The 26,197-nt window shown below is 51.6% G+C and overlaps 1 protein-coding gene across 10 annotated transcripts in view; it reads left to right on the plus strand.

The window, feature by feature from the left end:
* IGSF9B (immunoglobulin superfamily member 9B) overlaps positions 1 to 26,197 on the plus strand; it is a 48,505-nt gene that overhangs the window by 5,634 nt on the left and 16,674 nt on the right. For 5 of the 10 annotated variants that reach the window (XR_001598336.2, XM_016156517.2, XM_016156520.2 and 2 more), the window contains exons 1-15: positions 2,595 to 2,900; positions 5,346 to 5,543; positions 7,407 to 7,553; positions 12,737 to 12,888; positions 13,184 to 13,301; positions 14,613 to 14,754; positions 15,104 to 15,249; positions 18,427 to 18,569; positions 18,886 to 19,026; positions 19,108 to 19,224; positions 19,525 to 19,675; positions 20,707 to 20,830; positions 23,128 to 23,303; positions 24,377 to 24,603; positions 25,490 to 25,574. Coding sequence is in view for 7 of the 10 variants with exons in the window: in XM_016156517.2 (XP_016012003.2) it covers positions 2,630 to 2,900; positions 5,346 to 5,543; positions 7,407 to 7,553; positions 12,737 to 12,888; positions 13,184 to 13,301; positions 14,613 to 14,754; positions 15,104 to 15,249; positions 18,427 to 18,569; positions 18,886 to 19,026; positions 19,108 to 19,224; positions 19,525 to 19,675; positions 20,707 to 20,830; positions 23,128 to 23,303; positions 24,377 to 24,603; positions 25,490 to 25,574 (2,338 nt within the window). In the remaining 3 variants the exon portion in view is untranslated. Of the gene's footprint in view, positions 1 to 2,594; positions 2,901 to 5,345; positions 5,544 to 7,406; positions 7,554 to 12,736; positions 12,889 to 13,183; positions 13,302 to 14,612; positions 14,755 to 15,103; positions 15,250 to 18,426; positions 18,570 to 18,885; positions 19,027 to 19,107; positions 19,225 to 19,524; positions 19,676 to 20,706; positions 20,831 to 23,127; positions 23,304 to 24,376; positions 24,604 to 25,489; positions 25,575 to 26,197 lie in introns of those variants that run through there. The other 5 variants (XR_001598337.2, XM_016156519.2, XR_001598338.2 and 2 more) reach the window with 3 other exon arrangements.

Raw genomic sequence — 26,197 nt, forward strand, 5'->3', positions numbered from 1 at the left:
GCTGGTCTGGGCTTACCTGACCTCTGACTTCTGATTCCAAGAGGTTTGAAGGGGAATGGGGACTGGAAGGGCTGTGAGGTCACCAGTGGGGAGGCCATAGGAGGTGAGGACTTTCTTGAGGACCTGCCAGGCTGGGAGTGGGAGTCCTTGCTGGAGGCAGAATGATGTCCAGATGACCTCTGGCCCACCTGCCTTCTGGAAAGGAGAACAAGGACGTGATCCCAGGTTCTGGACTCAGACATCTCCTCCATCTCATGCTTTTAGTGTTCTAAGCTTTGCGTTTTGGACAGCAGGGAGTCTCTGCTCTGCTTTCCTCATGCCATCCTCTGGGTGTGTGCCTCCGTGGGAGCCTGAGTTGCCGACTCCCTGGAATCTCCTGGAGCCTCCTGGCTTGTCAGGGAGGAGCGATTAGGGGACTATCGGGGGCTGTGCCTTTTTTGGACTCAGCAGAGGTTATTTTTAGGCTGGCAGATGGAGGTGGCGGTGGCTGTCGCTGGTATTATTAGACAACAGGCCTGTAGTTTGGGAGTCTGGTGCCCAGAGGAGGAGGGAGAAGAGGAGGAAGAGGAGGTTCCAGTAAGGACCCATACTCACAAGCTGTGGCGGCTGGTGCTCACTCATGGTTTTTCCTTACCACAGCCGCCACTAGACCTAGCTAGAGCCTCCTGAGTCTCAGGCACAATGAGGTTTAGCCCAGAGCCCGCCAGAGTTGGCCGATCGACTGCCTTTGAAATGTCTGCTCTGTCATCCTTCTCTGGTCCTGGGCTGCAGGAGTCTTGCTGTCAGAACCTGTGTAGTGCATGTGGTGGGGAGGGGTGCAGTGGGGGACAGGCCTTGGTGTCCTGCCTGTGGTTGGCAGGATGGCATGAATGAGTACAGGCAAAGAAGAGATGCACGCTCTCCCACTTGCTGACCGAATGACCTGAGTGACCTGGCTGAGCCAGGCAGCCTTCTGGTTTGCTCATTTGTGAAATAAAGATGGTGGTACTTCTGTCGGGTGGGCATTGTGAGCATTAAATGAACTCCATGTCACATGCCCAGCACAGAGCCTGGCATATGGTAGGTGTATAGAGGAAGCTAGATTTTCTGCCAGCTGAAGCTCTCCCTACATAGGCTCCTGTACTTTCTCTGGTATTGAGAGTGTCTCTCATTTTCAGCTGCCCTTTCTCCCACAGCCCTGCCCTGATGGAAGAGCTCCAGGTTATGAGTGTTAGGCATGGGGCCATGCCAGGCCCTGGATACCTCATGGTCCTGTGCTCACAGAGGATCCGAAGGCAGCCCTGAACTTGGCTTCCTGCTGGGTGCCACCTGGCCCAGAGAACAGTAGATTTGTACCCTGTAGGTTTTCCAAAGGTCAGCCAGACTGCAGGGGCCACCTCCTCCTCCTCCTTTGCCCTCCTGTTCTCCCTTCCCTACTGGGGTAAAACAGCTCCAAAGTGGGCTGGCAGAGCCCAAAGCTGCAGATTTGCCAGGCTCAGGGTACTGCTGTGTTCTGCCATCTCTAAAACGGGTATGTGAAGTCCAGGATACCTCACAGCCTCCTACTGTCCTCACCCCTGCAGATGCCAGCTTCCCTATGAGGTTACAGCCTCCTCCCTTTGGGCTTCTCAGTCTTCTGTGACAGGGCAGGGGATCTGGGGGTCTATTTTTCTTGTAGCTCCTTTCCACCTCGGTTACATCCATCCTTCTCTTCCCCTCCACCCTCTTTCTCTTACCCCTTCCTTCCTGCTCCCTTAAGAACCAGTGGGCAGTTGCTCCAGCCAGCTCTGCTAGAGAGAATTCTGCCAGCTCCCTGAAGGAACAGCCTCGGCTCTGTCCCCTTCTGGTTCTTGGTCCTTTGAAGGCCTGTGTCTTTATTGCAGTGGCTGAGTCCTCTGTGCCCCTGAGTGTTCCTGCTCGCTGTCACGCTCATTCCGCCCCCCCCTCCCCGCCAGCTCCGCCCAGGCTACGCTCTGTCTGTGCCTGGTTTGAACTATACCTATCTCTGTGTCTCCTTCCTTGCTTCTTCAGTCTTTCACTCTTTGGTTTGGGTTCAGTGTCCTCCTGGGTTTGAATTCCTCTGTCTCTCCTCCATCAAGCTCCTCTTCCTTCTTCATTGCCAGCCTACTTTTTTATTTTATTTTATTTTATTTTATTTTATTTTATTTTTTATAGTGAGCTTTTTTGGAGAAAGTTTTTTATTAGACATGATTTGACTCAGAAAGGATTGGGCTTAGGAAGAAGTGCTTGTGGGTGATGGAATGCGAGAAATGTGTGCATATGTGTGTATGTGTATGTGTGTGTGGTGAGGAGATGACAAAAGCTGATAAGTAGTTTAGAATTCAGAAAACCAGGGGGTGGGACTGAGTTTGGAGGCTGGAGCAGGGCTCCCATCCTTTTCCTTCTTCTTGGGGAATTCCCTTTCTTTTGTCTTCTGATCTTTGGGATGCTTATCTCACTGTGTCCTCTCTCAGATAGGGTCCTTGAGAAGTGATGTAGAGTGGGGCCACCCAGCTAGGGGGCGGGCCTCTGGTGGGTACTCAGCCCTGAGCTCAGGGGCTGGCTGGGGGTGGGGTGGGGTGGAAACCTGGAGCATGCATCAGTGCTGGGGGAGGTGTGAGCAAGGCTGCCTCATTGCCATGCGGTGAGAATGAGGCAGCAGGAGGTGCAAATGAGCAGCCAGCATTGTGGGAACCCATGTCAGAGTCCAGAGCTGACCCACCTCCTGGGCTTGCCCCCCAGAGTCCTCAACCCCAGGACCCAGAGAGCTCCAGAGCCCAGCTTCATTGGTAGAGGTGGGCAGCCACCCGCCCTGCAGTGCCCGACTGTTTCCCCACCCCTATTCCTGCTGCTGAAGGCTGTAGGGCCAAAGCCTTGTGAAGGAGCTCCCTTCTGTGGACAGCCTCTACGCCCCCCACCAGGTAACCGTGACCCTGGGAATAACTCAGTCCTCTTCCCCCAGGATCCCCTATTTCCTCTTTTCATTTCCTCAAAAGTCTCTGCTGCACACACTCACATGTGCATGCAAATTCACATGCACACAAACACACATGTGCATGCACACATCCACATGCATACACCTGTCCTTTTGCTAAGAGCTACACATACACAAACATGTACCTACACATACATGCACACACACATTGCTCCCCTTGCTCACTCATGGTGCCCACTGTTTGCCCATTTCTCTTGGGTCCAAGATCAGCCTTTATGCTCCTTAGATGCTGGGAAACAGGATCTGTCCCTTTCTGGGTGCCCGTGGAATTTTGGGGGAGGCACCTGCTGCAGCTGGGCCCTCTCCATGCTTTTTCTGAGGGGCTGGAATTCAAACATTGTCTGAAACAAGTTTGGGGGTGGGGAGAATTGGGAAACCTGCTGGGGCCTCAGGCAGGTGAGTGCAACACTCTGCTCTGCTCCAAAAATACTCTGTGATCTTAGCTCTTTCTCTAGAAAACAGTGATGTCACCGGTAGCCAATCAGCTTCTGGAAGGTCTTGCCTCCTCCTCTTTCTGCAACTTGCAGGGGAGAAGAGGGAGAGGGGGAAGGGAAGAGAGAGAAGGAGAAATGCATAGAGACACACAGACAACATACAGACAAACAGAGAGAGAGAAACACAGAATGCACAAGCACACAAAAACAGGTCCACACAGAAAAGCAGGCAAAATTTCTTCCCTTTGCACAGGTGAACAGAAGTCCACATATTCCCCCAACACACACACACACACACACACACACACACACACACACACACACACACACACTGATAGAGACATAGGAACAGAAAGATAGGCAAGGAGACAGAATTATCCACATAGAGTGGGAGCTAGAAAGAGAGTCACACAGAGACTTGAAGAGAGACAGAGAGACACAGACATGGAGAAAGAGCAAGAAAAAGAGAGATACAGTAGAGAGAGACAGAGGTAGAGAAAAACAGAGACAGATATGAAGGAGAGAGCAAGATGAGAGGAGACCAGTAGGAGCACACAGGGGTCAGAGATGCAGCAGGAATCAGACCCAGAGACACCCCACAGACAGACACACTGCTCTCCTGCACATCCTCTCTGTGCACTTGAGGGAGGGCCCGGCCGTTCCCTGGCTTTCAGCCTCAATGAGCAGCTGCTGTCCTTGGTGCTGCCTGCGGGACTAGGATGGGGAAAGCCCTGGTCTAGTCCTGGTTGTGTTGGGTAATGGGAGGAAAGGTAGGAGGGAGAGGTTTCCCTAGCTGTCCCTTTGACTGGGAAGTAAACTAGACAAGGTGACTTTATGGGCATGGAGGCCTGGTGTGTGTGTGTGAGGAATGTCAGGCAGGAGATGGGGGCTGCATACCTCATTCAGGAGCCCAGGCAGACATTTAGAGTCCAGAGGCAAGCCATCCAGGTGTATGAAGCAGTGTCTACATTAACCTCCAGCTCTGGGGTGGGGGTGGGGGTGGGTTTGCTACCTTGTCTCCCCTGGCAGGAGAATGGGGGCACCCTGTGCAGCTGTTTGGTTTGTCCTCTGTCTAAGGTAGGGTGGTTTCCCCTTAGCTGGCTGAGGTGGGTCCCAAGGGCCCTTCCTTTGTCCCCAGCATCCTGCTATCCTAATGGTGATATCTGGTACTTTGCAGCCTGGTGAGTTTGGGGCTTAGCAACTGGAGGGGTGAAAGCCCCTCCACCCCCCTCAGCAGCAGGTGCAGTAGAGAGTGGGGGAGGGGGCTGAGAGACCAGTTCTAGCTTGTTAGGTTTTCCCTCTGGCGTTGCCCCTAGCAGCCTCCGCTCAGCTTGGTAGGGATTCCCTGCGACTGTATAGAGCACTCTTGTTTTGTGCTGTGAACATCAGACTGGGTGGGGGTGGGGCATAGGAGGAGGGCGGGAGGACATCGGGCTGTGCAGCTCCTTACAGGCTCTGGTGTAAAGCATCCTGGTGTTGGAGGATAGTCTGAGTTTACCCTTGGCCACAGCAGCCTGGGGCCGAGGGTCCCCACAGAGAGGCCATGGACCCTCAGCCTTCTCAGTGACCACACCCCTTAGAATTCTTGTGGGGGTGGGGTGTCATGGGGGAGGGCATGGTCACAGCTCTGCTCTTTGTAATTGGGGAGGGAAGGGCCAGCCTGCAGGACTGAAGAGATCTGTTTCCCTCTGCTCTTCTTCCCCCTCTCCTCTCCTGCATGTTCGTGGTTGGGGCTCTTGGGGAGAGAGGTGGAGGGTGTCCTGAGCACCTTCTGGGGAGTGAATGAGCTCCTCTTTAGGAGACAGGCTGGAGGTCAGCTGGCCTTGGAGAAGGGCGCAGAGGTCCTTAAACATGGGCAGGAGGCTGCCTCTGGGGTGGCCAGGGCATGATCTCCTTGTTACTTCCTTCTCTGCATCCCGACTTTGCTGTCCTGTTAGCTGCCCACGGCCTGCGAGAGGAACCCGAGTTTGTGACAGCAAGAGCTGGCGAGGCTGTGGTCCTGCGATGCGACGTGATCCACCCGGTGACAGGGCAGCCCCCACCCTATGTCGTGGAGTGGTTCAAGTTCGGGGTGCCCATCCCTATCTTCATCAAGTTTGGCTACTACCCACCCCATGTGGATCCTGAGTATGCAGGTAAGGTCTGGGCCCCCTCGCCTTCTCTCCTTGGTTTCGGCAGGACTGCTCTTCCCCTCCAGGGTCTCAGCTCTCAGTGGTCATGCTTCCTGCTGCCTTTATTTCCATTGCCTCCTCTTTTTTTTCTGACTTGTCTGTTATCTCTGTTTTCCACAGTCTCTGCCTCTTTCTTCCCATCCTTTGGACTCTGGTAGGTTCTAATTAAGTGGTGGGGAGGAGAAGGAAGAGGAGGTAGTGCAGACGTGGAGCCCTCCTAAACCGCACAGCCCAGGGTTTGCAGGAGCAGGGCAGGAGTAGGAGACAGACAGCCTAGAAAGCTCACCCTGTGGGACAGCCAGGCAGGGCTGAGGGCAGCTCTGTGAAGGAGGAAGCTGAGTCAGAGCTGCTGCCCGTGTCTAGTCGTGCAGCAGTTGCAGCTGTGGGGTTTGCTCTGTCTGCCTGTACCCACACCTCCCTCTGGCTCTGAAGTTGGGCCTCATCCCATCCCTGAGTGTAAGTGTGTGTCTGTGCCTCTAGTGGGTGCCTGCTCTCGGCCTCCTCTGCCACAATTACTTTTGCCAGCAGTGGCATCACTGTGAGTCACTGCCAGCCCCTGTCTGCCAGCCTGTCCAGGAGCAGGGCGTGGGGTGTGTGTGTGTGTGTGTGTTTATGAGCATGTGAGGAGTGGGAGTGAATGTGTGCACATGTGAGTGTGTGTACATATGTGTGTTGGGGTTTAAAGGAAGAGAGAGGAAGCTGGTGGGACACTGCTTTTCTTTACTTCTGACTACTGAGGTCTGCATTGCATTTCTCTAAGAAAGCTTCCACTTCTCTCTCTCTGTCCCTTTCCCTCCCTCTCCCTCCTTTGCCTATGTCTCTCTTTTTGGCCCAGTTGGTTTTGACAGTCAGGTTGTTAGGCAGATTTCCAGTGCCAAGACAAGGAGGAAGGCAGAGGAGGTTGTGCCACTGGGGTGAGGGGTGGGCTGAGGCAGTAGGTGAGGGGAGGAGGACCCCGAGGGCTGCTGGACATCCTCTCTCGTCATGGAGGAAGGAGGCTACTCCTCACTCTGTTTGGCTCCTGCTACAACTCACCTTCTCAGTGCAGTGAGATAAACGTTTAAGTGAGACAAAGATGGCCTCCTAAGGGTGGAAGGTGGAGTTAAGGAGGCTAACTGGGGTCTTTGCTCTGCTGGCCAGCTATTTCCTCAGCCTCAGGCTTATAGGCCTTGCAGCCTTAGCTCCTGGGGACCTTGCACTCTGGTTTGATGAGCAGCCCCTCTGGCACTAGCATCAGGACTGGGAGGGGATCCCAGCACCCTATTCCCCGGCCTGCTTTCCCTCTGCCCTGCTATAATGTAGCCAGACAGGGGTGTAGGTGTGGGGCCCTGCTTGGATAGGGGTGTTACTCCACCTGAGTGGAGGTGCTCAGGGCTGTGTAGACCTTTTACCTTCTCTCCCTCTCTTCTTGCTCCCTCCCCTCCCCGCCCCCCTGCCCCCTGCCCCCTCCCCACTCCCTTTGCTTCTCTCCCCTCAGCTCTGTATCCCTCATGTCTTTGCTTTGTTCTAAGAGATCTCCAAAAGAAGGGGAAGTATTTTAAGGAACTGAGGCTCTTCTCAGGGCCAAACACAGAGTTACAGCTTGAATGGGGGCCAGCCGAGGCTGGAGGGCTGGGGCGGGATTGTGGCTCCATGGCCAATGCTTCATGCCTTTTCTTTTGCCACCTGCTGCCGGAGGTTGGTGCCAGCTGTTGTTTTGGGGCCCTGCCATGGGAAACAGTCTGCAGGTTACGATGGGCCCTCTGTCTTGGCTGGGGAGGGGGATGTTGAGCTGCTGGCCTCACCCTGATGGCCTCTGCAGCTCTTGTCTATTCTGTCGTCCCCCAGGCCGGGCGAGTCTTCATGATAAAGCATCACTGCGGCTGGAGCAGGTTCGCTCTGAGGACCAGGGCTGGTACGAGTGCAAAGTGCTCATGCTGGACCAGCAGTATGATACCTTTCACAATGGCAGCTGGGTTCACCTCACCATCAACGGTGTGTACGGGCCTCCTTCCTGGGGGTGGGGGACAACTGGAAAGCCCACTCTCTGAGGGCTTGTGTTAGGGGACCTGGACTCCATTTCTGCTCCCAGTCTCTGCTACAGAGAGGAGCCTTAGCACAGCTGGGCCCTGCCTGCTGTTCCTCCTCAGTTGTCTCCCCAGAGCCTCTTAGGTCTGCGTGTGCCTGGGCACAAGGCAGGGGTTTGCTGTGGGTGGTGGTGTCAGAGTTCCTTAGAGGGAGGCAGGCATCTGGTTCATGAAACCAGGAGGGTTAAGGCTTTGTGGAAGTCAAAGCGGTAACTGCTGGCACAATTTCCAAGCCTTGGGAAGACCCCGCTCGCCCAGAAAATGCCTCCCCACGCTCCTGGAGTCTCATTATTGCAATCCTCCTTTTCAGGTTGACATTTTGGTTCCTCATTAAATGTATGTATTTGCATAATATGTACTGAAGGTCTACCGTGCACCAAGCCCACTATCGTAGCCCACTGCTCTGCACCAGATGATGAGCAAACCCAGACTCAGTCCCTGCCTGTACTGGGTTTACTGTCTAATAAAATGGAAGAATCTTGGAAAGAGTAACAGTTTTAATGGTCATCAGTTATTTATAGCTCAAGTTAAATGAATTTTCAAATGTCTAGGCAAGGAAGCCCCAGGCAGAGGCCCCAGGGTAGTTTTCTGGTTCCTGGTGTTGGTCTAGGCTGGGGTCCTGGGTCTGTGGCAGTGATGGTACCAGGAGCTGAGTCCCCAGGGTCTCCTCATATGGAGAGGCCACCTTGTGTCACTGGGAGTCCTGACTTGGGAGGAGATCCTATGGAGGAGCCAGGAGAGGGTGGAGCTATGAAGAACATTTGAAGGAGAGCGGTCCCCACTGGGTGTGGGGCAGCAACATTTTCTGTTTTGTTTTTCTGGCCAGACGCTTATTCTTTTTTTATTCAGTTTATGACAAAATGTATTCACCCACCACTCTGCTGCAGACACTATACTAGTTATTGAGGCTTCAACAATGTATAGGCTTTGAATGTGTACACCCAGCTCAGGTCCTTCTGGTTTTGATGTCTGTGACTATAGATGCTGTGGTTGGGAGAGACATTGATGGTGTTCCTGGCTTGGAAGCTTCTCTCAGTATTGATCTGCTTTGAAGGACAGCTCTGTCTGCCCTCCCTTGTGGGGATAGGTCATTCCTCCCAGGGGTTGGGTCAGGCCATGCTCTTTCTGGCCTGAAAACCTATCCAGGATTCTGGAAGCACAGAATGTTTTAGTCAGAGCACTGGCCTCTGGGAAAAGCACACTTAGAGATGGCGGCCCTAGGTCAGTGTTAGCCCAAGCTGTTAGACCCATTTGATGCAGTTGGTTCCTGTCAGCCAGTTCCAAGAGACTGATTAGAGGCTGATTTTAAATCTTGGGTGGACTTTCCCCACCACCCGGCAAGCTTTTGAGTCATCTCCTTTTAATGCCAGCTGTTGTGTGTGCTGGGAGTGAAAACTCATCTTAATATTAGTGTAACCAAAATATAATTAGGAAGGTAAATCTGCTGCTAAAAGCTTCACTGACTGAACACTGAGCCAGAAGTCCCCACATTGCTTTCTTTCTCTCTCATGGCCTTTCCTAAACTGGGCTGAAATCTCTTCCAAGCACCGCCTCCTTCTCCTTTGCATCATCCTGCTAGTGTTCATTTCAGCAATCTGAGATACCAGGTGTTCAGTAGACACTCACATGACAGGAAGTAGAATTTAGTGCAGAACTGTGTGTTTTATTGCATCTTAGTTTGCATGAGTAGGAGTTGATTCTTTGGGAATTCCTAATGGCTCAGAGTGGAATGGGCATGGAACAAGATCCTAAAAAGATTAGTTTATTTCGTGACTTCATTGCATGTTAGCTTCGTGATCCTGGGCCACTTAAGTCACCAGCTTTGGTTTCCTCAGTTACCAAAAACAGTGCCTGTTTGCAGGGCTGTTGTGAGGATTAAATGAAACTCTGTGTGAGAAAGCGTCTTGCCCAATTTCTGAAATGTTACTTACATCTGGGTAATTATGTGTAAGATGCTGGCCATCCTCCTTCTCAAGAGAGAAAATAGATGCAATCAGCTGAAAATGTACCAGCAGGGAAGTGGTAACACAGGAAGGTACCTCAGGCTGGAAGATGCAGAGGACTGTGGTAGTTCAAAAGTCCTTGCCAATCCACCAATGATTATCCATTCAAAACATATTCCTGAATGTTCACTCTGTGGCAGGCTTTGGGGATATAGCAGTGGGCAGGCAAGTCCAGAGACAGTTGTATTACGGCCTTTGGGAGCATAGGGTAAGGAGAACTTCTCTGCGGAAATGTCTCTTGTGCAGAGACCTGGCTAGGGAGGAGTTAGCCAGGTGCAGGGGTGGGAGGTGGGGGAGAGTATTCTAGGCAGAAGGAACAGCGTGCCTGGAAGGCCAGAGGAAGGAGTGCTGGCACATTCAGGAAACACAGGCAGGTTGTTTATATGGAAGTGTCAGGCAGAAAAGCTAAGAATGTATGCCATCTGCTCCAGGCTTTAGAACCAGTGCTTCTCATAAGGATACTTTGCCCTTCCCAAGAAGCCTGCCCTGCCCAGATAGGTAGAACAGAATAGATACCACCCGAGGTGCCAGCCAGGATCTCTCTCCCTTTATTCCCTCTTCCCTTCATCCCAAGTTCTGAGATTCTTTCCAGCATAAATTTCCATTATTGAAGGAAAGAGTCTAGAGCACCAATATTCCACTGCTTCCAAACTAGAATGTTTAATGTCAGGCATTTTCTGACAGAGATCACCTTTGGAAAATGAAAGGCCAGTGAAAAATTAGAATTACAAATTGTCTCATTCTCCTTCTGTGTTTTCCTGAAGATCAGTTGGGTGGAAACAAACCCAATTATTTCTTAATTGCATAGAAAATACCCCCAAAGCCCAAGCCAAGTCTTGCTTTAGGTTGGTGAATTCCTTGGAGGAGAGGCCAGCCTATTTCTAACCTGCACTATTAATTATAGGGCACTTGTGAAAAAAAAGAATTAAGCCTAGAAATGCAGCTGGCAAGCTAACACCTAATTCAGTAAATAATCGAGAGTCAAACCATTATTTTCCCCAAAACTCGAAATTGTTCAAAGTACTTTCCTGATTAGCACCTAAATAATAAAGTAATTATGTAATTAGTAATTAATTTGTCACTTCAGGATGTAATTTAATTTATTATCTTTTCTTTTAAGCTTGACACCAGAGTAATAGAGGCTGTAGCTGTATTAACTATATTCTGAGGGGCAGGCTTCGCGAGGAGGGGCTCTGCTGGAGATGAGCACTTTCCAGGGCAGGAAGGGAGGCCTGGGAGTTAGGATTCCAGAGTCCTTGGGGTGTTTTTTACTATTATTTTTGGTATATTAGACATTGGATGAGAATCGATTCTCTCGAGGATGTCTGTTGCGTGTGTTTTTGTGTGTGATGAAGTGTGCTTCTTAACTCATTCAATATTCACTCTCCAAGTGCCCCTGTGTGCCTACACTGAGCTATGGACTCATGAGGTTATTGAAGTGCTCTTGCCATGTTTGTGGTCGTAAGGAATTTTATTTGTTTGCATTTGTGTTGGTCTATAGGTGTGTGTATATGTATGCACCTTCATTCATTCATTCATTTGTTCATTTAACCATTCAACAAATGTTCGTTGAGTGCTCTATTACATGCTAGGAACTATGCTTAAAGCTGGGCATACAGTGGGGTTTGTGGAAAAGATCTGTGCTCTCAAGGAGAATTAGTGATAAATGATTTAAAGAAAATAAAACAATCTATGGGAATAAAGAAGGCTAGAAGTGCCATCTCATATTGGCTGATCAGGTAAGACAGAGATAGCATCTTAGCAAAGGTTTGCACGAACCGAAGGAGGGAGATCTGGATTTAGATTTCCAGGCAGAGAGGAGGGCAAATGCAAAGGCTCTGAGGTTGGGTGTTCTTGGCACATCCATGGAAGACAAAGAAGGCAGTGCGATTAGAGCACAATAAAGAGGAAAATGTGATAGATGAGGCTGGCGGAGGGGCGGAGGGTGGGTATCAAATCCTAAAGCACTCTGACTAGTTCTTGGGAGCAGGGCTATCTGGAAAGGACAGACCCTTCTAAAAGTTTCTCATTAATGCTTCAGAGGCTCATGGGGAGATGATGATGATAACACTGGCAAAATAACCCTTGTTTTACATGTTTACATTTTACAAGGTCCTTCTTACACACCTTATCTCATTTATTCCTCATGTCAATTCTGGAGGATGGGGGATTTAGGTAAAACCTAGAGAGTCTGAGTAACTTGCCCAGGGTTACATAGCAAGTGGCAGGTTGGCGCTTGAACTTGGTCCTGAGTTTTGGGTACCTTGAGATAAGCTCAAAATGGCCTGCCCCAGCCTAGTGTTGTGGACCCTCAAGACATGTGTTCAGAGTGGGGCCCTCCCTTGTCACTTCAGAAGAACACAGAGCTGATAGTCCAAGGGGTCAAGACTGACCAGATCACTGTTAGAATTCTTTGGAGGAGAGGCCAAGGAGCTTCTATAAGAAGCTCTGAGAAATAAGACTGAATCTCTTGAAAGCTGATTATCCAAACAGGATGGAATTTTAGTCAAAACTCCAGGGTAGATGGTGGTGTGGGGGACAACCTGGCACAATCAGCGAAGTTAAGAAGGGAGCAGCCCAGCTTCTGTGGATAAAGGCAGGCATTCTGGATGGAGCCAGATCACAAATGTCCCAAATGTGAGGGCCTGGCAAGGCTGGGTTAAGGAAGTACGGGTATCTTGGATGATCATGAGGTGAAAGACAGAGGGATGATGGAACAGTCTGTGGAGCTGGTGGCAAATATAGGCTCTGTGAGGGTCAGGGGAGAGTGGTCTTGTCTATTGCCCTGTCTTAGTGCTGAGCTCAGTACTTCCTACAGATGCTCAACAAATATGTTTATTGGAATTAGCCAAGTACTATGAGAAGAGTTTAGAATTTAGACCCAGCCAGACTGACTTTGAATTCCAGGTCTCCCCTCTTTGTGTAAGATTCTTGGGCAGAGTATTTTACCTGTCTCCACCTTCCTTCCTCGCAGGAGCCTACGAAGGTTATGCATGATCACATGGGCATGGTACCTGGTGAGGGCTGGTGAGGCATGCAGGGCAGCAGCTCGATAATCCTACCCTAATCCTTCGTGGTTTCTTTGCAGCTCCTCCCACCTTTACAGAAACACCTCCTCAGTACATCGAGGCCAAGGAGGGTGGGAGCATTACCATGACCTGCACGGCTTTTGGGAACCCCAAGCCCATTGTCACCTGGCTCAAGGAGGGGACACTCCTTGCCGCTAGTGGGAAATACAGGGTAAGTGTGGTTCTTTGTTGGGGCCACTGCACTCCTCTCACCCTTCCTTTGCTTGTTTTCCCTCTCCAAGGCAGTCTCCCACTTTATGTGACCAGTGACACCCTGTGCAAAGGCACAGAGGGGAAATGGAAATAGCAGGCAGACTGGCTTATGTGTGTGTTGGTGAAAGGAGATGAAAAATGAGGCACCTGCCTCTGTATCCCCCAGGTGCATCAGCCCTGAGGCCACCTCCGCCTCAGGATGGCATTGGTGGGGCCCAAGGTGAGTGCTGAGCTCCATCTCTCCTTGGCCCCAGGTGAGTGATGGGAGTCTGACAGTAACATCTGTCAATCGGGAGGACAGAGGCGCCTACACCTGTCGCGCATACAGCATCCAGGGGGAGGCTGTCCATACCACCCACCTGCTTGTCCAAGGTAAGAGTGATCTCTCTGGCCTCTTTGTGCTCTGGGCTTTTTTCAGGGACTTCCAGGCCAGCCTGTCCCAGGGCACAGTCGGCACAGCTGAGGGAGGGTGGACATGGGCAGCCCATAAGGAGCTGGGAGGGCTCCTCCCAAATATTGGTACCACATGACTAGAGCTCTCAAGGCGGCCTGCTGTGGCTATTGGACAGGTGGCCTAAGGCCCCATGCTGGGTGAGTTTCTGGTTTCTGTGTCTGACCAGGTTGTCTCCTGCCATACATCCACCTTCCTCAGGGGAGGAACCCTCTCTTAGAGCTCCCTCCATTAGTGATGGCATCACTAGATAAAGATAGGAATTCAATCCAAACCTCAGACATTTAAATAATACTGAGGGCATTCGGGCATTTGACAGAGCTGGAGTCAGCACGGTTAGCACCTGGAGATGCCCGTCTGTCCTGTCTGGGGCCCCAGGCAGCAGGGTCTCTTCTCTGTTTTGAGCCTATCCATCTGCTCTGCCTCTCATCTGCTGTCTGCTGGAAGAACTGGTGAGGGATAGTTAGTGGCAGCTGTCCGGGCCACCAGTGCTGCCAAGGCAATGCTCTTCTTGTCTCCTGACTTGGAGTTCCGAGTGGCAGTGTGGGCCAGAGGTCCCTCTGCAGCTTGGAGGAGAGCTGGCTTCTCTCAGGAGAGAGCCAGTTGGCAGCTGCAGCCTGTCTGGAAAGTCAGCACCAGGGACCGCTGGAATTTAGCCTCTATTCACTCTGCTCTCCCCTGAGCTGCCCTCTTAACCTCTGCCTGGTGAGCAGCACAAGTCTCTTACTCCTCCAGAAGCGAGATTATTTCTCACTCTGGTCTGAAACAGTGGCCTTTCACTCTCTAGTATGCCTCTTACTCAGGGCTCTGCTGGAGGGAAGGATGGGCAAGAAGGGCCATGTGTGTGTGTGTGTGTGTGTGTGTGGCTAGATGGCTGGTTTGGGAGCCAGAATTTATAGAAGGGTTGTGTGTGGGGATGAAGTACAGATGTGTACTAAGTTGTCTGCAACTGGCTCAAGGGGGCGGGGCACACTGTGGCCATGTCCAGTACAGTCTGCATTTCTAGGATCTATAGGGAGAGTAAGAACTTAAGCACTGGCAGCTGCTAGAAGTGTCTCCATGGCAACTGCCTGGGTTGTGCTGCTAACTCTTGGGCCAGTGCTACCCCCACCCTCCCTCCCAGGGCTCAGGACACCTTTCCTGAGGTGTCTCAGAGCTACCTGGGAGGCCCTGGTGCTCTTTTTCTCCCCTGCCCCATCAGGTGAGGTCATGTTTGTTTCCTGTGTCCCCAGGGCCTCCTTTCATAGTGTCCCCTCCTGAGAACATCACTGTCAACATATCCCAAGATGCTCTGCTTACCTGCCGGGCGGAGGCGTATCCTGGCAACCTCACTTACACCTGGTATTGGCAGGATGAGAATGTCTACTTTCAAAAGTGAGCACCCTGCCCTAAGCCCTCAGCATGGGCCCGGGCCAGGTCCCCAGAGACAAGACCTCTGAGCAGGGGCTGCTGCAGGCTCTCCTTGGACTCTGAGAACTTAGAGAGGGGGTGGTTGGTCCACATGTGCCACATGTAAGGGCCAGCGTCTGCATGGATGGGCCTTGAGAGGGTCCCTGGGAATGTGAGGACACACTTGATCTCCTTCCTCAGGCGTGGGGGTGAGGGAACTCATTGCTACCTTGCTCTGGTGTTTCCCGGAAGTTCCTCTTCTCTCACCTGCCGCCTCCCCACTGTCCCTGCCTCCCTGCCCTTCGTGTCTCCTTGTCTCCTCATCTCTTCAAAGTGACCTGAAGCTGAGAGTTCGGATCCTGATTGACGGGACCCTGATCATCTTCCGGGTGAAGCCTGAAGATGCGGGGAAGTACACCTGCGTCCCTAGCAACAGTCTGGGGCGTTCCCCCTCGGCCTCTGCCTACCTGACTGTGCAGTGTGAGTAGGGGTGAAGGAGAGCCCTGGATAATGGGGGTTGCAGAAGGTTCAGGCCACATTATCGTTGCAAGCAAAGAAAGAGGCTACCAAAGTAACACCGTTGAATGTGTTTGTATCTTTCCCTGATGCTAGGTTTATTGAGTGGAACCTTCTCAGATAAACCAATCAGGTGCCCATGCTGGTTAACAAACAACACACAGAGAAGGGAAGTATAGAATCTTATGCAACAGAGCAAAGAGGTACAAGTTCTTAGAGTCTCCAAAGCGAGCTCTGTTGACTGGTGGCACAGAGAGCTCTGTGTAGTTCCCGAGCTGTGATGAGCAGGTCAGAGTCTCGGGCTCTAGCACATATGTCCATGATGTTCTCGGGTTAGGCTTGAGCATCATCTAAGATGCTTAGCTTATATGGACCTAGCAAGGTGGGATCCTTATGCTTATCGGCTCCTGCAGGTGGGGGCTTATCTAGGGTAGTCATGGCTGATGTTTCTGTGGTTCTGGGTGTTCTGGTCACACCCCAAGGGCGTCCCCATTATGTGCAGGCTGACATTACTGTCATGGCTCCCATGGAATCCATTTTGTAAAGTCCAAAAAGTCCTCAATTCTTTATGTTCTATACAATTAGCCAGACTGGAGGCTGGAGGGCAGTAGACACCAGAAGTCTTTCAATGGAATGTGAATGGAGGAATGGCTGAGCAGAAAGAAGAGACAGCCCAAGAAGAGGCCAATATCTGGGCTGGTCGATCAAAGTGAAACTAGCCTTTGTGGTGTGTCTTCTGTGGACCAGGCATCACTGCATGTGCTACTAACTCATTCCATCAGCCAGGCTTAGGTAGGATTCAAAGACTGGTAGACCTTCTGGACATTTTGTGCTTGCATTGAATGCTAGCCAGCACCTCTGTCTGTACTTGAATGACATGCTCTCTGGTGCTTTTGCCTCAGGTGTCTGAGTGTAGCTCGAACCTGTGTAGGGTTAGATTTCCTGTCAGCTCTCTGCCTTCTCCCACCCTGGATGGATATGTGGGGCGAGGGGACAGAACCCTCTTCTGAGGTGACTTGATTCAGTTCCATCAACACCTGGCCTCCTCTTGGCTTCCTCCTTGTGCTCCTCTGGGACTGCCAGAGATCCAAATGAATGAGTCGCTCCTCATGCCAGAACAATGAAGGGCTTTTGTGTGAGCACAATAATTCAGTTTGCTCATCTCTTATACTTCAGCGTAGTCTTTGTTTCTCCACCCCTGGCAAGCTGATCTTTGTGTGAGAGAGAGAAGGATGAGTGATGAGGATTAATTTCTTCCTTTTGATTTGCTGATGATGCTGTCACTTAGGCAACAAAGGCCCCACATTTTGCTGTAGGTGACAAGCTCTCTATCACTTGAGGTCTACTGTAGGAGAATTTCTCACCCCCAAGGGCATGGAGTGGCAGGGTGAGGAGTACAACAGTCTGGAGTGAGCATTTGAACTGGGGACAGGGAGATGAACAATTGGTGCCCCCAGGAGGTGGGGCTCATCTTTGCAGAGATGTGTGTTTGCAAAGTTTACTGCTTGAACGGGCCTCTGTGGCTTGAATGGGCTGGTGGTGGAGCCGGGCTGGACCCTCCAGCCCTGTCAAACTCCTAACCTTAGGTTCTCATTGTTTTCTTCCTTGTGCAATGATTTTGCTGCTTGGGGGCAAAGGCATAATCTTTCCACTTCTGTCAGTAAATTTCAAGGACTTTCAGAATGCTACATTATGAGTTGAAAGATTTTAAGAGGTGTGAGGCCCAAGAAATGCCATGTGACCAAGAGCATCAGGTCTGTCCCACCAAGACCTGCAGTGCAGTAGGAAAGTGCAAGTCAAGAAGCTATTTCTTGGTGCACTACCACGTGACCGAAGCCGTGCTGAATGTGAAGGGGCTAAAGGAAGGGAAGACCTCACTTGGAGTAGCATCCTGGCTTGCTTACATCACCTGGGCAAGAAGGTAGCAGTGGAGGAGGGAAAGACCAACAAGGGGTGGCCTTCAGAAGAGTGATGACTCTAACCAGGATGAGGCCCATCCTTGGAGCTGTGGAGCATTTTTCTTCCAAGCAGGGTGTGTGGTTTCCCCGTCTCTCCCCAGTACCATCACCCACTCCCACTTGTCCTTTTTTACTTCCTTCCTGCCTTCAAAGAGAATCCGGGGGGTAAGATTTTCGGGTGGGTGAGACAAGGATCTTTATTTCTGCTAAAAAGCAGTGTTCAGAGTATTTCCCATTCATAAACCCTTTGAAAACCTTGGAGGAAAAAAAAAAACCTCTCTACCATACAAAAGTGGGAAGCTATGTCTAAATATATAACTCGGCCTGGTATTTATGTAATGCTGTTCTCTGAAGAGCTCCAAATGCTCAAAAGATACCAGCTCATTCATCCTCACTGCCTCCTGGAAGTTCTGGATCTTTCTCGTTGGTAGCCCTCAGGGAAATTGGGAAGAATTGAAAGGTGATGACTCACCCATATGACAGGATGTGCCGCAATTGCTACTGTCCTGAGAACCTGTCATCTGTTCTGTGGACAAGGATGACACACATGGGAAACTGGAGCTTGGGAGACTGGGCAACTAGCAGAATGGAGAGGAGCGAGAAGGACCACCTGTGGTTATACCTCTGCCCATCGTATGCATAGGACTGCCATTCATCTTTTGGCTTAGAATGTGGAGAGAGAGGAGCTGCTTGGTGATAATGACTTGGGATGAGGAACCGGTGGGAGAGGGTGCATTCAAATGTTGACTCTGAGTTCCGGTGTTTAGGGGCTGGGAAAATGGACATGAGTGCCCCTGACCAGCAGTAATATTCGTAGTGAGTAGAAGCATTCGAGGAGTGCAGACTGGGGCGGGCCAGCACTATGAGCATCCAAAACAGAATTGCTTAAGAGTACTGTAGGCTGGACAGGCAAAAGAAGTCTATAGCCTGCCCTAGGGCAGCCCGATGTGGCCTCTGTTCTGTAGCCCAAGGGCTGGGGTTTGCCCATCTTTTTACCCTAGTGGGCCCAGCTCTAACCTGTGTCGAGCTCTGAGAACACATAGTATTTGCCGAATGGGCAGAGGGTGTGAAAGGCTGTGCTTTGGGGTGCCAGGGTGGTGGCCTATCCCCCCTGCCTGGATTCCTCCCTTCTTGACTTCCCGTGTGTCTTTCTTCTCTCCCACCCTATGCTACCCCTCTGCAGACCCAGCCCGTGTCCTCAACATGCCCCCCATAATCTACGTGCCCGTGGGAATTCACGGCTTTATCCGCTGCCCTGTGGACGCAGAGCCGCCGGCCACTGTGGTCAAGTGGAACAAGGACGGCCGCCCCCTGCAGGTTGAGAAGGTGCTAGAGAGTCACATGCGGGTCCCAATAAGACATACTCTCCCAACACTAAGATACTGTCTTTGGGGTCTCGTTCCCTGCCAAGACCCCTCCACTCCCCACCAAAAACTCCGGGAAAGCAAAGAGTTGCTTCCCAGGGGTCTGTGGTCTGGCAGAGCACTTAGACGACCCTTTCCTCATGGTAGCTGGTGCTATGCCTAGGCCTGCCCACAGGTTGGGTGGTGGAGCCGACCCAGCCCAGGCCTGGCCTGGCGGGGCTGGGACTGAGGGTCCACCACCTGACCATAGTTCCCCGCTCTGCTCTATGCTCTGGCAGAATTTAGGCTGGACCTTGATGGAGGATGGCTCCATTCGAATTGAGGAGGCCACAGAGGAGGCTCTTGGCACTTACACCTGTGTGCCTTACAACACTTTGGGGACCATGGGTCAGTCTGCTCCTGCGCGACTTGTCCTGAAGGTAAGGCCCAGGGCCACGAATGGCCTCTGTGGGCAGGCACCTGAAGTGCCCTCCTTCACAGACTCGCTGTGCTTTCCCTAGGACCCCCCGTATTTTACGGTGCTACCAGGCTGGGAGTACAGGCAGGAGGCCGGCCGGGAGCTACTCATACCCTGCGCTGCTGCAGGGGACCCCTTCCCTGTCATCACGTGGAGAAAGGTACCTCTGGGTCCTGGTGCTTCCAGGGAGTGTGGTTAGGGGGGAAGGACTCTGGTTGCGGGGAAGGACCTGATAGCGGCTCTGTTCTGACAGGCCAGGTGCTGAGAAGCCAGGGTGACCTCTAGATGGATGCTCTAGATGAAGGGCATTGAGAGGCGCAGGCCAAATGCTCAGGCACTGCCCTCTCCATCCTCTTCTTGGACCCCTGAGGTGTTGGTGGCTTCTCTTCTCCCCTGCCCAACCTGGCTCCTCCCTTGCTGCCCACTCCTGCCCCCCTCCTTGCCCCCTTGTTTGGCCAAGGTAGGGAAACCCAGCAGAAGCAAGCACAACGCCCTGCCCAGCGGGAGTCTCCAGTTTCGAGCCCTGAGTAAGGAGGACCACGGGGAGTGGGAGTGCATCGCCACCAATGTGGTCACCAGCATCACTGCCAGTACCCACCTGACTGTCATCGGTATGGGGCAGTGGGCAGGCGGGTGGTGGTCTGGGTGCTGGAGACTGGGCGTCTTTCCCAAGTTAGTCTACCCTGAACCAGGAGCCTACCATGGGCTGCCCCAGCCCTCTGTGGACTCCATGTAGGGAGGTGACATGGGGCCTGTCCTGGGGAGGTCTTTTGCTCTTGAGGGACAGGCAGAATGTATCTAGCAACCCCCTGACACAGAAATTAGGCACCTGTATGGCCAGTAGCAACTGCTCAGAGCTCTGAGTCTTAGGTCTAGTGGGGAAGCTGGAAGGCCCTGGATGCTGAGATCCACAGGCTGAGCCCAGCACTGAGGGGGTGACTAGTGTTTACATTTCCTGGGGTGCTGAGCATTCTCTCACTTATCTGGCTGAGAGTATTTCCATTTTGCCTGCTCCTCTGGGGACAGACAACTCTAGTTGTAACAACAACCAACAGTTTTGGAGCATTTACCAACAGTTTTAGGCCCTGTACCAAGTGATGCCTTGTCATCTACAACTTATGAGGCGGGAGCTGCTATTGCCCCAGCACATTCATTGAAAGCGAGGCTGGTACAGCGCTGATAGTGGTGGGCTCAGGCCTTAGACCCAAGTGGAAGTCTTAACTGCTATGCTGTGCTGCCCCTCATGTCACTGTTTGGGTGGTTAAGGCTGTCTTTTAAGGCTGGAGAATTTTACAGGAGAGGTGTTTTTTGGCTTTGCCTATGACCTTAAGGGAGTGTTTCTGTGCTTGGCAAGTGAGCACAGGACTTTGTCCTAGGGTGATGGAGGGCTCCAGTTTCCCCTTGGCTCACATTCCTAGTGCTCGTACCCTCTCCTGCTGGATAGACTAAAGTGCATGGTGGGCTGGGTTTCCTTCTCCAGCCCTCCTACCTGGTAGACTGGGGTGCCAGCTCCTCAGTGTTTCCCCTATCCTTAGTCACTCCACCTGGGGCACTGCCTTTTGCTATGATGCAGCAGGTTATGGGTGCCCAGCTCAATTGGCTTAGTTCTCTTCGGTCTTAGAGGTCTCCACTTGGTCTCTAGGCACCAGCCCCCATGCCCCGGGCAGTGTCCGGGTCCAGGTCTCCATGACAACTGCCAACGTGTCCTGGGAGCCAGGCTATGACGGAGGATTCGAGCAGACATTCTCAGTTTGGTACGGACCTCTGTGAGTCAGCCCCGCATGCTTTGCTCTCTGCTTCTCCCTCCCCATCCCCCTCCACTTAAGTCAGTCCCTGGGGTGGGTGGAGGTTACAGGAACGATTTGGTTCTTTACCAGACCTCTAGATGATGAGGTGTGTTGACACAGTGACTCAAGTCTTTGGGGGGATGGGTATGTCTAAGGGACTCTGGGCACTCCTGTGTTCCTGGCCCAGAAGGTTTGGGAAGACTATTTGGGCTGTTGCCTGAGTTGTCCACCACCCTCTGCTGCTCTCTCTCCAGCTTATCTCACTGCCCCCTTTTTGTGTCTTTGATTCATTCTTCTTTTAGTTTCCTCTGTCCTCTGGAGTCTGGAAGAGACTCCCAGTCTTCAAGGGCACTGTGAAACAGCCTACCTGGAAGCACAGAGTCCAATTTGTATTGTGTCCCTTCCCCAGTGTTTCCAGAAACCAGTGTGAAGGGATGAACACTTCCTTGCCTGGTCTTCAGCATTGTACTTTCTCTGTGGGGCCATGTGTCTCTGTTGTGTTTATACATCTATTATAAATCTAGCCAGATGCAGTGATTTGACATCTTTGCCAAACCATAGGATAGACAGAGATCTAAAAGTTGCATGAATTGAGCTGAGGAAAAGAAGCATAGAAAAGGAGGAGAGAGAAGCCACAGTAGGCCCCCTTCCCCTCACCTTAGGATTTCCTGCTCCCCACGTTCCTATCCTGAGCGAAGAATCAGCCACACCTGCATCATAGGTTCATCCCAGATCAGGGACAGTGAGCCCCCGCACTTCCTCCTCCTAAGACCTGTCTCATCTGGGTGTGTATTCCCCGCCAGCCTCAGCCAGGGCCCTTGGAGGAAGAAACCTCACACCCTGGAGAGAAACCCCTGGTGATTCAGGGAGAACTCTTGTTGCAGTTCTAAACAGCAAGGGAAGTTGAGAGGGGGCCTTCTCTCTTTCCTGTGATTTGGTAGATATTTTCCAGACTTTGAATATCCTAGGTATTTTCAGCTCTGAAGAGGCAAACTGGACCTAGACGATGAGCTTGGAGAACTCTGAGTTGCAACCAGAACACCCTCCCACCCCTTATCTCTGGTCTTCCGGAGGCAGATAGGGGCAGGCAGGGACAGGGCCTCCTAACAACCCTGCTGGATGAGCACTGCAAGACCATGGCACTGCCAGGAGGCTGCATGGCCAGGACAGGGCGTTTGGCATGGTCAGGCCACCTTAGGGATGCCAGGTGGAAGGTCTGGGCACAGATCGGGGTTTCCCTGGCTGCTTGCGGCTCTGCTCCACGCTGCTGCTCACTTGCATTGCTCTGTCACACTTCGCTCACCTGCTTTGGCGCCTGGGAGGGGAAAGGTGGGTGCAAAGATTGGGAGGTCTTCTTTCCTCCAGTCCTTTCTGACTGCTTCTAACTCTCCATGTTACTACTGAGACATTTGGCACTCGCTTCTTTTTGCTGTGCTTTCCGCTGCCTCAGCTCCAGCTCCTGGGTATACATAGTAGTGAGCCTTTGACTTAGAGGGGAATTTGGTGGGCAACAGGGCTGCCTAGTCTCAATCCACAGGACGATGACTCCTCCCAGTGGTGATGCTGGGCACTGCAGATGGCCGGTTTCATTGCGGATGGAGTTAGCTGGGCTGTGAGCTGTGTAGAAGTGTCAGTGTTCTCCACAAACAGTGTGACCTTCTCCTTTATTGTGATTTCTAAACCTTAATGCCTTAGGGATCCTGGTCCCCACTGTGGAGAAACTCCTGGTCTTCTTTGTCATGTACCCTAGGCCTCCTCAGGTGACTCAAACCTGGTTGGACTGAGTGAGCCCTTTGGGTTATTCTAGGTTCTACTTTTGGCTGTCCCTGGGAGGGTGGGTGGCCTTGGTCACCAGGGTTCTTTCTTTAGTCATGCTGTTGTCAAGTTGCTCTTCTTTTTCATACTATGGTACCTGCCTTTTTTTTCAGTGTTCTTACTCTCCCACAGCACAGCTGCTTCTCAGGGTTGTGACCAGGGTGAGATTTTCCCAAAACGCAATTGGCAGTTTGACCAGTATTTTGAGCATGACTTACACCAAAGTGTCCCTTTTAGAAGAGGAGGTACCAGCAGTGGCTGGTGACCTGGCATTATGAGGATTGGCACAGCCAAAGTTGAGTAGGGCGTCCCACCTTGGTCATTACCTCTTCCTGTCCTTGAACCTGGGAAGGCCAGGTGTACCAACTGCCACCTCCTTGAGGACCTGCATGCACTCTTGTGTTTCCAGTGTAACCCACCCCACTCCCTTGTCCCCGATCCTTTCTATTTCTCTTGGCCAGGATGAAGCGGGCACAGTTTGGACCCCATGACTGGCTGTCTTTGCCAGTGCCACCAGGACCCAGCTGGTTGCTAGTGGATGCCCTGGAACCTGAGACAGCATACCAGTTCAGTGTCCTGGCCCAGAATAAGCTGGGAACGAGCGCCTTCAGTGAGGTGGTCACTGTGAACACTTTAGGTGAGGGCTTGGGATGTCTTGAGGGGATGTCTCGGGATGTCTTGAGGACCTGGGATAGATAAAAGTGATGATGGCAGTGATGGTCCTGGTAGCTAACCTTTAGAGCTTACTCTATGCCAGGCACCTTGCTAAGTGCTTTAGACAGTCCTGCCATTTGATCTCCTAATAAGGATTTGTCACACCATTCTGTGGGGTTTGTCTGGACCAAAGTTCCTCATTCTACATCAGAGCACATTTGGCCAGATTCCTGTTGCACCCTTAAGGGAGAGGCTTTGAATTTGGCCTTCCTGGTCAGGCTACATGTTTGCATCTTCCCGTGGCTTCACAAGGGAGACTGGGACTCCTTCCTCCTCCTGTTCTCCTGCTGGTCCTCTCCTCTGGTCCCAGCCTTATTCGGTGGTGGGAGTGTGGCCAACTCTTCCTTCCTGGACCCAGTGGCCCACTTTTTTCTTCCTGGCTGTAGTTTTGTTTGCTATCTTCTCTGGGGCCTGAAAGGGCTTCTGGGAACAGGTGGCACCACTCCAGCCTGCTTAACTGCCACCAAGGTGGGCAGCAGTGACAGAGTGCTTACCTTGCTTGAGAGTGCCCCTTGTTGGGCCTTGATTTTCCACCTGGGCCAAGAAGGGAATTGGAAGAGTGAACCGGGGGCGGAAAGATATTCCTACTTCCTTGGAAGAGAATAAAATATATGTTTTATATATATATTTTTAAAAGATACTATATTATTAAAAAGATAATTACATTTAATTCTTCCTTCTTCCCTGTAGTTCCTCTTTTCCTTTTGAGGAACTTGATTCCCGCATAGAGGAATTTTAGAGGTACTCTGAAAACAGAAGCATGAAGCTCTGGGCCCACTTGCCCTGCCTCTTTCCTTTGGGTCACAAGGGCTCTTTTCTCTGACACTCTTGCCCCTGAAATGAGGCATACACTGGCATGTGGGCATGTGACTGTCATCTTGGGGCTCTGGTGGCCCCAGGGACACATGCCGAGCCCGCAGATAGCACAGGGAAGATGAGGATGCAGTGACTTCAGCACTCCTGTGTTGTCTCCCTCTGTCTCTCCTGCCGCTGCAGCATTCCCCATCACTACTCCAGAACCCCTGGTGCTGGTTACTCCACCACGGTGCCTCACAGCCAATCGGACCCAGCAGGGTGTACTCCTGTCTTGGCTCCCACCTGCCAATCACAGCTTTCCCATCGACCGCTACGTCATGGAGTTTCGTGTCGGAGAACGCTGGGAAATGTTAGATGATGCCATTCCAGGCACCGATGGAGAATTCTTTGCCAAGGATCTGTCCCAAGTGAGGACCTAGTTTTCCCTTGCATCTTCTTCCCATATGCTGGAAGTGACCGGACTCTTTCTAGAGTCACTGGAAGCTTTGAATGTGACCCAACTTGGGTGAATGAGGTCTGACCACGTACTGTACCACACATCACTGTTCCTGTATTCTCCCAGATTTGCTACCAAGGTTTGGAATCCTCAGATCATGATGACTGAGGTCCCACAGATTCAGGACCATCTCTGTGGCAGTAGGGAGCTATACTGCCTTGAGGGGTTTCTCTAAGCGCTGACATGAGCTAGGGAAGGGTAGGGCAGGGCCAGTATCCATTCCTTCCGGTGTCTAGCACATGTAATCAGACACTGACTTCAACTTCTTATTAGGAGGCTAGCTGGGATGGGCATAGGATTTCCAAGAAGGACTGTCTTCTAGCTTCACCCATTAGCAATTCAGAGCCCTAGAGAATGCATTATTTTTTTTCCAGCTGACCCCCTTTAAACTTTGATGTCTCTCTAGTTGGAGAGAGGAAATAGCTTATTTCATGGATACAGACAACCTCATCATCTCATCTGTCTTACTGTTTTCCTTCCTTGAATACTCAATTGTTGCTGGAATTGGTTTGTGGTGGCTCCTGAAAGCCCCTGTATGCATCTCTTCCCAACTCTGCTATTAGTGACCTCACAGAATTCAGCCATGGTCAGTGTTTGCACTATGGCAATTGGCAAATGCTACAAATCAGGACTTTTTTTTTCACCCGAGAGCTGCTTGTTAAACATTCCCAGTATCCATTCCTTCCGGTGCCTAGTTTCATGAGATATCACTGAAGGGTCAGTGGTGCTGGGCCAGTGGTGGGCCAGTGGCTGCCTCAGCTCCCTTGGCTGACAAGGTGTTGTCCCTGGGGCTGTAGGACACCTGGTACGAGTTCCGGGTCTTGGCCGTCATGCAGGATCTGGTCAGCGAGCCCAGCAACATCGCCGGCGTCTCCAGCACAGGTACTCCGGGGGTGGGGGTTCTCTTAACAGCTGGGGGGACGTAAGCCCCAGAGCCACAGGGGAGTCTCTTTGTGAAATTGCCAACATGGGAAGAGAGGCTGAATCAGAAACAAAGGAGCACTCCATTGAAACTGTGAATTGTAGCATTTCCTAAAGCCATCAGATCTACGCTTCCGCTTCCATGGTGGAGAGGATTTCTCCAACTCAAGAGCTGTGTTAATGCCAGTTTCTATTAGACAGCCACAGAAAGTCAGCTAATCTTTTTAGTATAGTAGTCAGAAAGAACTTAAGTTATTTTGCTTTAAAATCTGTTTCCTTCAGTGAGATCATCTGTAGTGGGGTGGGGTGGGGAGTCGGAGCAAAGAGAACACAGGTCAACAAGTATCAATTCAATGCCTATTGTAAGGCTGCTGTATAATTATGGTTTTATTTAGAAAATTGCTGCCTGGTGTTGTTTCCCTCCACTGTTTCCTCACCATAGATTTTTTTCCAGGCTCAGTAAAGCCAACTCCCTAGCATTTTATCAATTTCTCTCTTTTTCCTTGGCCCTGGTGTCATTTCTACACAGTTCCTGAAACATAGCAATGGCCCTCCCTCCCCCTGTGGAGTGGTTACTTGGTATG

Source organism: Rousettus aegyptiacus, unplaced genomic scaffold, assembly GCF_014176215.1.
Source record: "Rousettus aegyptiacus isolate mRouAeg1 unplaced genomic scaffold, mRouAeg1.p scaffold_m13_p_5, whole genome shotgun sequence".
Lineage (NCBI taxonomy): Eukaryota > Metazoa > Chordata > Mammalia > Chiroptera > Pteropodidae > Rousettus > Rousettus aegyptiacus.